Below are 9,992 nucleotides of genomic sequence, written 5' to 3' on the forward strand. Positions count from 1 at the left end.
CCTAAATGCGAAACAACTATAAAAACGTTAACTTTAAAGCACATAACCCGTTTCTCGTAATAACTTCTCATACATTGCTCAAAATGGACAAATGAATATACCCACGTGCTCTACACAACCTCAGGGTCACAACCATATTTTTAGAAAAATTTTTGGACCCCGCACGCGCCCCCACGCGCCAGCACAGGCACGGACCTACGCGCCCCCCACGCGCGGCCACGTGCCAGGCACACTGACGGTGTCAACAGACGCCGTCAGGAATATTCCGTTAAACTGACGGAATATTCCGTCAAATCTAACCGGATACCGTCACTGCCGTTAGGAATATTCCGTCAAACTTGACGGAATATTCCCCTTTCTTCTCCGGCCTACCCTCGCCGGACTCCGGTCGCCGGAAACTGGGAAAAACTTTAAACTAACTATTCTCCTTCGTTTCTCAACCGTTTTCTATGATTCTTGGACCAAAAGAAAGCCCTAAACTAGTAGAATTACGTTGGACCACTTTTAAAGGCTAAAAGTTACGCGATCATACCTGTCTCAAAACTCAAAAACCGGCCAACTTCGAACTAGGCCTTCCCGACGTCCAAATTCGTCCAACGAGCTACTCCGACGCTCCTTAGGACCTCACCAACACACCTACAAGCTTCAAATGTCCAAAAACTAAGTAAATTAATGTTGCATGAACAGTGCTCAAAACGGACCTCGCGATATCGACGTGAAAACGTCGAAGTTCTTACCTGAAAATGGTATGGTCGTGCTCCCCTTGACCTCACGAGTTGAATGGTGTCCTTGGTTTCCTCGATCCGTGATGGTTTGGGTGGTTTTGGTGTTTGTCCGTACGTATGGTGATAACGGGAAGGAAGAGAGAGGCACGGGGGAGAGAGACAGAGGGAGGGTGAAGAGAGACAGTGTATGTGCAGGTGTGTGTGTGTGGCCCAAAGCTTGCCAACACCATACAAGGTAACCAAAAACAATAATACGAAAACCAACTAGGGGTAAAAAGGTCATTTCCTCAGCACGTTTCCGACATTTTCGGGACGGGATGTCACATTTAAACGTACCAAATACGTACCAAGAAGATATATAAAGTAACGTACCAAATATGTGCCAAGGAGAAATATACGTTTAATCAAGAGGAAATGTATGTACCAAATATGGTTTTTTCTAAAATAAATATAAACGTACCAAATATATATAAAAAAGAAAACAAACATATAAAATATGTACCAATAAGATATATTAAGTAACGTATCAAATATGTATCAAGAAGAAATTCATGTGTAATTTGAAAGACTTTTTATTAAAATTGAATACTACAATATTTATCTACGAGATCTAAGGAGTTTTGAGATATTATCTAAGAAATTAAAAGGTATATTAAATATAATGGCAAGTCGCATTTATGTGTATTTTGAAAGACTTTTTATTGAAATTAAATTCTACAATATTTATCAACAAGATTTTAGGAGTTTTGATGTATTATCTAGGAATTAAAAGGTATATTTTATATAATGGCAAGTTGGGTAATTTAAATTATAAAAAAGGCTACTTCTAATCCATTTGGCACCTAAATTGTAGGAAGATGTTTAATCAAAATTCTAAAAGGCATAAATGTTTAATCTCAAAATTTTAAAACCTATGCGTCTGTATCAACCCCCCCCCCCCTTTTTTCAAGTGGTGTTAGTAACACACTAACTTTTACTTTTCATATGCCGTTCTCCATTTTTAACTGTTAGATTGAATAAATTAAAAAAGATTAATGTATAAAAATTAATAAGAAAATGTGAGAGATAAAAATGATGTGTGAATAACACTACCCTAAAAAATTTGGTTTAAAAAAAACTAGATCATTTTTATGAGAAAATTAGAGCATCATTCTATGAATATGATCGAATTATAGCTTCTGTTCATAAAGTAGGATAATAAGTTTAAGTTCAGGATTTGAAATTCTTCAATATACTATAACAAAATTCCATCAAATTGGTATACGAATTTTCACAAAATGTGAAGCATTGGTCATTCAAGCCAACTCCTTGAGAATTTCTGGTAATATTTACCGCATGAAATGCACATGAGCCCGAAGGACTAAGTTGGAGGATTACATATATGACCTTTTTAAGTAGAAGTGTGTCTCTAAATCAGTATTAGACTAATTAAGTAGCGCATCGATTGAATCTTTTAAAATTGACATAATGCATTGTGTTTAGTCATTTCAAATACCTCTGTTTAATTTTTTGCAATGCAATGTTGTTTGATATTGATTCTTTAGCTATGCATTTTGATTTTGTTAAGTTCGAGTTCGTTCCACGAGAAGGTAACTTGGCTGCTTTGTTTGCTACTAAGCTTGGTGCCGAGTTCCTTTGGGATGAGATTGTCTGGAATTTTTTATTTAATATTCTCGCAGCTGATGAAACCTTGTCATTTGACTTTAATAAATTTCTATCTATTTGAGAAAATAAAAATTGCAGTATATTCCTAATTAATTTATCTTAATTAAGATGTATATTGGATTTTTTGTTCAAATAAGAATCTAATAGTCATGAAATACTACAATCTAATAATATTTTTTTATTTATAAATATAGAATACCCTCGTAGATAAAGAATTCAATATTAGATTATTATGACAATTTATATTGTGCTTAGCTCAAATTTCCACAAATAATATTGTTATATTAACAGGGAAAAAATCCACACCAAAGTGCAGGCCAAGGCCCATATACCACATACAAAAAGGCTAAGAGAGAAGCAGGAAGCCCATAACTAGGGGACTGGAGTTTGGAGGATTTTGTAGATAGAGTTTTAACGAAACACTATTGGTATTGTTCACTTTTAACGAAAAATCACATTTTTATCTTTTTATGGTACTATTCACTACATATTTATTTTTCATTTTTCATTAAAACTAAAGTTTTTTTAAATTTTTCGTTAGTTTTCTTTTTGTAGAAGACTCCAGATATCCAGCCAAAATTGCATTATATGACCTTCGAATACGACTCGTCAAATCTTTAATACAAGCCTAAGTGAGCAATCTCAATACATTTTGTTTCAGATGAAAAATAGGTGTACAGAAATCATTCAGTTTAATTTTTTTTTAAACTAGTTGATGCAATTTTCTTTTTTATAAGTGATAGCATTATCGAGTTAAATAATTAGTTATTTGGAGGCAGGAGAATCGGTAGAGATTGAATCTACACTAGAGTGCATAGACATGATTGTTTTCCACTACTACAGTAAAACGTCATCCGCAAGTGATACAATTTCTTTCTTGATAACATGAAATATTATTCACAATTAGACATCATTCAGTCCTCAATAAATTTCTATAATTTATAAATGTGAGTTTAAAATTTATTAAAGTTGACTTATATGTGACTTAGCTTAAATTTTTCTGAGAAATACTAAGGGGATTTTGGTATTTTTTATGAAAAAGAGACTCCTTAGCATTTCTCAATCTTTCTTCCACAACTATCATGCTATGAAAAGAGACTCTAAGTACCAAAAAAAGGGATTGAACCGTCCAAGAACAAATATTGATGAACTTCCATAATCCACATATGCAGTCAATTATTATGAGGCTTTTTTAAAACTAAAAATCGAAGGTTTTGGATTTGAAACCCATTGTTGGTATGGAAGTTTGACTTGTGGCCAGAGAAAGGTTAAAATGCCTCTGTAAGTCTTCCTGACCCCCAAAAAAAATAGATATCTGTAGCTTGTCACCAATTATCTCACTTTTTAAAGAAAAAAAAAAAGTAAAGTATGATCTAAAATATTTCAACAAACCAAAGTATAACGACCACACCAAACACTTGTCACTCGATATTGCCACCATAATTTTTAATCCATAAATAAATCACTTACCCTTCCTAATTCCCATACGGACTATTGTTGTTTATTGCCTATTTTATTTTATTTCTACCTTTTCTTCTTGACTCACATTGGAGAGGGGAATATTTTTGCTCATCGTGTGAAGGGATAGTAATTCAGAAGTTATTCTATAGATGTTGTTTTCATGCTTGTTTAAAATACGAATCGTCATATTTAATATTGTTAAATGTGTTTAAATTTTAAAATTTGTAGAGTGAAAAACATAATTATTAAAATTTAAATTAATTCAATAATAATAAGTAGGGTAGCGACTGCCAATCTAGGCGTAGCTAGGCAGCTACTCTCTATCTTCCAGATATTCTTCCGAACTTGGTATTGTGAATGCAAATTTCTGCTGTCTTCTCCTTTGACGAAAATGTACCAGCAAAATAATAACACCTAAAATTAAGATCAAAAGGTCTCACGCGCCCACGATGAATGAGGGGTTTTGGCCGAAGAATCTCCAATGCCAAAGTTAGAATTGGAAAGAGAATGTGTTTGAGAAATTTTGGGTAGAGAATGGTCTAGCCTTTTAGTGGGAAAGTATGACTATTTATAAATGAGTGACCGACCCTATTTGGAGAATAAGGGCCAGCCACATATGGTCAAATTGTGAGTGTAATTGCAAGATATTATTCACATAATATTTTGCAATTAACTTCGCAGTTAATCCTAAATTGAATAGGAAAAATAGGAATCACCTTTTGAGTGAAGATTTGATGAGGAGTGATGAAAGAGTTTTGAATAAATACAATTTTGATTACCCTTGACTCTTTCTTGATTGAGTCGTTATTGTCCGTTGTGTACGTATGGAAATCCCGTATGACTTTAAAGTAATTTTGTCATTTTCACTCAAAAGTTCACATGTCATCTCTATAATTTTTTTGATTATTTTTTGCTTCACATATACCATCACTAGAAAAAGAAACAATAGACTAAAAAAAGTCTTTCGAACCAACAAAAGCAGCCATTGGATCAAAAGTTTTCAATTGAGAGTGATGAACAAAAATGTACAAGAAAGCTAATCAAAGCTCAATGGTCGCTCTCTGATCCCCCAAGCCCACCCGCGTAGTGGGCTCCATGGAATTCATGGTTCAGATTATCTCCCGGGCAGCACATTCCCCCTGCCCGAAGCACACCCCTCCATCCGACGGCCCACATCCCTCCACCCTTCCCGATCCTGCTCGACACTTAACCGATTAAAATAAAATAAAAACCTTCAGAAAAAGGAAAAAAAAAAAGAAAAGGAAAATGATGTATGGTTGAAAATAGGCATGCAGTTGAAAGTAGAAATAATATGGAAAGATAGAAAGAGGAATTCTGTTTCCGTCGGACACCATTTTTGTACCCTGCACTGCAGAAAGAAGCAGAATTTTTACTAAATTAAGAAGCGGCAACCGGCGAGTAAGGTAAATTTCCCAAATTTCAAAACCCTAGCTTTTTTTTGCTCTCTAATTTCTTCTGCCTTGCCATTTATGGGGAATTCTCCAATTGGTGTAATTGGGGGGAAATGCATGGAACTGGGGACTTGTTTGTTCTTCGTGATTGGGTGGATTTTATGATTTTTGAGCTATTTCGTGATGTATTTTCAGAGTTAATTGAGCTGAATTTTCTGGGTTTAATCGTGCGTTTCTTAATTTTCTTTACTTGATTATGGAACTGGGCATGCAGATGAACTTAGTTAGTTGGATTGGAAATTATTGAGATAGGTAGGGTTTGCTTTCGCCCGTTAACACTCTGAGTGAATCTTTTTTCGCCTTTTCGGAGTTTTCAGGGTACCTCCAAGATTGTGTTTTATGAGTTAAATTAGTTGTTTTAAGGCATTCATTGAAGAATTGTTAAGTACAAATCTGCAGCTGTGGCTAGTGGCTACAACTTATTAGTAGAGGGAGGGGATTCTTGTTTAATGATGATCTATTTATCTATTTATTTCGAACCTAGACGCAATGGTAAGATTGCTCCTTGTGATCCGGTGGTCACGCATTCGAAATGGGAAAAAACCTTTCGAAATGGGGGTAAGGATTTTTACATCCATTCCTCCTCAGACTCTCGGTGAAGACTGGAGGGAGACAAAGCCTCCGAACCCCCTTTTTTAAATCTGTTTCTATCCAGTATTTTTATTATGCTTGAAAATGGAAGCTACACTTAGGAAATTAGCAGTTCATACTTGAAGGCAGTTGTATCAATGTCATCGCGTATCTTTGATTGCATCTTGTTCTTTCATTTTGCTGATATGGTTCTGCGATATCAGTTTCCAATTCCCACTCCTAATTGCCCCTACTGTTTTTTGTGGTTCTCAAATATATGTGGTTATACTGCTGTATCAGCGAGCTTTTGGGCTTCTTTGTGGGCATCGATAAGCAGCTGAATTTAAGGGATATTCTTTTCTTCACACTAATTTCGATTCCTTGGTGTTGGTAGATTGGGTCTGCTTGTAATTTTCCGTTTTGGAGATCTTTTCTTAGTGTTATCTAGATGGTGAAACTAATAGAAGATATTAGTTATTGTACAATTCTAATTTCAACCTATAATCTCTTTTTTGATCTAACTGTAGCATACTAGTAGCATGTTATGTTGGTATGACATTGATCTGGGTGATTATTACTTTGCAGCTACATATTGTTTGGGGACTGTTCACATACAACATCCTCATGATTTCTTCTGTGCGCGATCATTCTGGTAATTTTTTTTCCCAAAATTCAAAATACCATATATTCATAATTTCATAGTATCATATGATACCTTTAAGTGATTTAGTCCGTTCAACTTGCTGTAAATGGACACGGACTTATGTTTCTGGCATTTAATTGAGCTGGAGTAGTTAATGTAGAAAGAAATTGAATCACTTCTTGTTTGGATCTTCTGCTTCTTTGATATAAATAATGGTTTCAGTTCCACTCCTTGACTTCCTTGGTTATTCCTGACTTCGGTTTATGACTTACATAATTTATCATCCACTAATAGCCCATTTAACCCTTTAATTTTAGGTGGGCCCTTAGGAAGACTCTACCTTGTGTTGTTTTAGTCACCCTTAAGGCCGTCTGGTTATGCTGTTCTATCACGTTTCAGTTAAATGCTTCATATATTGCTCTTATGCTACATATGATCGAGGTGGTGGTGTAGGATTTACTACTCTTTCCTCATATTTCTGATTTTATAGCATTGAAGCTTGGGCTTCAAAGCTTTCAATTTTTTGTCATTAGTTTTGGTTTTTATTTCCTTGATTGATGCTTGATATCATGGTTTCTATTTCGTCCTCCTTCACTTGTGTAGTACAACCATTTCTCAAATGCAACCTTATATACTTTATGGTATTGGTTTTGCAGATAATAGTGATTCTGATGACCAGCAAAGTCATTCAGAGTCTCAAGTTCATTCATCCTTACCTGCAATTGGAATGTCACATCCTGGAGTTCCAACTCCAAATATGCAGTATGCAGTACCTCCACAGGTTGGAACAGGACATGCAGTGGTAATCCACCTAAATTTTTTTAATATTGACGTGTTTTCATACAAGAGGAAGTCCACTACTTGTTCTACTCTATTTTTGTGCCATCCAGTGTTTGTGTGTGTGTAAGTGTATTGGTGATCCTTTATACCATGTTTGAACGTCAAGACTTAGAATGTGCTGAAGCATACATGTGGTATTAGTTCATCAAATAATATACGGTAATTTTGCTTATTAATGATTTATTAAGTTGTCACTTTATCAAATATGAGATGTTTGCTTATTAAACTTGGGTAACTGGCCCCAAAGAGAATTTGTATAAGTTTGGAAAGAAAGTCTTGTTTACACTTCTTCTCCTCCTTTCCATCCCTTTTACCAAACAAGAGGAAGGAAAAGTCTCCTTCTCTTTAAAACATTCTTATTCTAGAATGTTAAGTATCATGAGTAAGTTTTGCTACTCAAGCTAAGTTTCATGTAAATATTTGTTTGTAATATTGATGTAAATGCTTTAGGTTAGTCTTAAGATATCCGACACATTTGCGTTAATAGTCATAGGAAATCATTTACAAACTCTTATATATAGTTGGTACTTGGCATAGATTTTGAAATAAATGTCCCGTGAGGTATCTTTTGTATGTCTCCTCTTGGCCTAAAGGTTCATCTGATTCTTTTTGCTACCTACTCCATTGTAAGAGTTCTTAGCCCTAGACATTAATGCGTAGTTTTTCCCTTCTCCGTTACCTCTTTAGGTGAGCCTTTCCTGTACTACCCTTGTGTACTTTCACTTTCAGTTTGAAACTATTGACCTTGTTTGAACAAATTGGTTGCTGTAAGTGCTTCTATAACTGAATAAACAGCATATCAATGTTCTGGTTCTGGTTCTGGCCAATTAGATTTACAACTTAGAGAGCTGGAAGAGGAAAAATTTATCATCTGTACCTAATTGAATTTCAAATCTTTTGATACATTATCTTTCGCTTGTCTAATTGAAGGCACAAGGAGGTTACCCCTATCCAGACCCTTACTACAGAAGCATCTTTGCTCCCTATGAAACACAGCCATATCCTCCACAGCCCTATGCAGCGCAACCAACGGTACATCTTCCCCTTTCTTATAGATATCCTTTCTTGATAATAGTACTTGAATATGGCGAGTTGAGACCGGATTTTGCTTATGAGCATAAAATTTTATGGTAATTACTGTGTTTTCATTTCAGGTTCATCTTCAGTTAATGGGAATCCAGCAAGCAGGTGTTCCACTGCCATCAGATGCAGTTGAGGAACCTGTGTTTGTAAATGCAAAACAGTATCATGGTATCTTGCGACGTCGGCAGTCTCGTGCTAAAGCAGAATCTGAAAATAAAGCACTTAAGAATCGAAAGGTAATATTGTGGATTGTAAATCCTTGCATCTTGTGTTCAATGAAATGTTTTGGCAGGCTTCATTTATCCATTGACACTTCAAACTACTCTGGCAGCCATACTTGCATGAATCTCGACACCAGCATGCATTGAGAAGAGCTAGAGGATGCGGGGGTCGCTTTCTTAATGCGAAGAAAAATGGGAACCAACAGGATGAAATGACATCGGGTGACAAATCCCAGTCAAATATCAATTTGAACACCGATAAAAATGAGCTTGCTTCCTCAGATGGAACATCCTAAATACTTAAGAAGCAATTGCAACACTCAAGGGGCCACATGAAGTATTTATTCTTCGACAACCGCCAGGAATGGAGGTCCCAATACCAGCGTCGTTAGTCTCGGTAGTGCTTCACTGTGGCTCGACACTTGAAGCTTCATTAGCAATAGCATATGTATAGGTTCTTCAGTAGTAGGCTTGTAGGGAGTTTGCGTGGCGGTGTCTTATTGAAGCGCAGTGATATAACCTTCTCGGCAATGGGTTTCTTTGCAACCCTCTCGCTTTCTTTCACACAAGAGAGTGAAGCTTGCTGTGTGGTTTACGCTTGCACTTATACTTGTTTGTGAGGTTGGAAACTTGTCCGGCAAAGTTTAGAGTTATGCTGTTTGGTTTGGTAAATGCCTCTTTAGATTGGCAGAGATTAGGTTGGCTGCTGCTTATGTATTACTATTTAGTAATAGTAGTTGTATAACTTCTATTCGTTTGTTATCAATTGGGACAATAAGTTTAATGGTTAATAAAATTGGCATCGATTGAAGAACCTCTGAGCCTGTGACTTGTCATTTGTGCAACTTCTGTCTTGCTGAAGATGAAGGATTTTACTTGATGGGAAATGATTTCTGCACTCTCGTCTCCCGTTTCTAGCGATTGTAACCGAGAGGAGAATCGAGCAACCTAATTAAGGGGAGGAGTGTAGAAAGCGAACAGTTGGTGTTTTGTTTCTTGTTCAATGATGAATGATGAATGAGAGATTCGATTTTGAGATTTCTTCCTATTTCAAAAAAAAAAAAAAAAAAAAAAAAAAAAGAAAAGGGATATCACTCGACTAAGAACTAGCAAGTGTAGCAGAGGGCTATAAAACGTAGGCTTGATTTGCTAATCTTTCAAAGTACGTTTATTTGAGATCCATGAGGGACAAGGATTGTCTGCCCTCCCATTTCCGATGTCCTTCCGTGCCCTCTTGTTTTGTGTGGTCACGGTTAAGGCACGTCAACATTTTATATAGTTTTTTTTATAGAGATACTGAGACAAAAATTAA

The 9,992-nt window shown here is 35.9% G+C and overlaps 1 protein-coding gene across 2 annotated transcripts; it reads left to right on the top strand.

The window, feature by feature from the left end:
* The first annotated feature begins 5,118 nt into the window (after window positions 1-5,118).
* On the top strand, window positions 5,119-9,494 carry LOC137729177 (nuclear transcription factor Y subunit A-7-like). 2 transcript variants are annotated; one of them, XM_068468027.1, is made up of 6 exons: window positions 5,119-5,275; window positions 6,479-6,545; window positions 7,193-7,338; window positions 8,307-8,408; window positions 8,531-8,695; window positions 8,791-9,494. In XM_068468027.1, the coding sequence occupies exons 2-6, from the start codon at window positions 6,518-6,520 to the stop codon at window positions 8,974-8,976; spliced, it is 627 nt and encodes a 208-aa protein (XP_068324128.1). In that variant the 5' UTR covers window positions 5,119-5,275; window positions 6,479-6,517; the 3' UTR covers window positions 8,977-9,494. The 2 variants fall into 2 exon arrangements, with proteins under 2 accessions (XP_068324128.1, XP_068324129.1); XM_068468028.1 differs by having other exon boundaries at window positions 7,193-7,317.
* Window positions 9,495-9,992: the final 498 nt, after the last annotated feature.

Source organism: Pyrus communis, chromosome 3 (genome assembly GCF_963583255.1).
Source record: "Pyrus communis chromosome 3, drPyrComm1.1, whole genome shotgun sequence".
NCBI classification, from domain to species: domain Eukaryota; kingdom Viridiplantae; phylum Streptophyta; class Magnoliopsida; order Rosales; family Rosaceae; genus Pyrus; species Pyrus communis.

Excerpts from the sequence above, each read along its gene's own strand:
- LOC137729177 (XM_068468027.1), top strand. The coding sequence starts at position 6,518 with ATGATTTCTTCTGTGCGCGATCATTCTG. Across the intron at positions 7,339-8,306 it reads TTGGAACAGGACATGCAGTG|GCACAAGGAGGTTACCCCTA; the intron begins GTAATCCACCTA and ends GTCTAATTGAAG. Across the intron at positions 8,696-8,790 it reads AAGCACTTAAGAATCGAAAG|CCATACTTGCATGAATCTCG; the intron begins GTAATATTGTGG and ends CTACTCTGGCAG.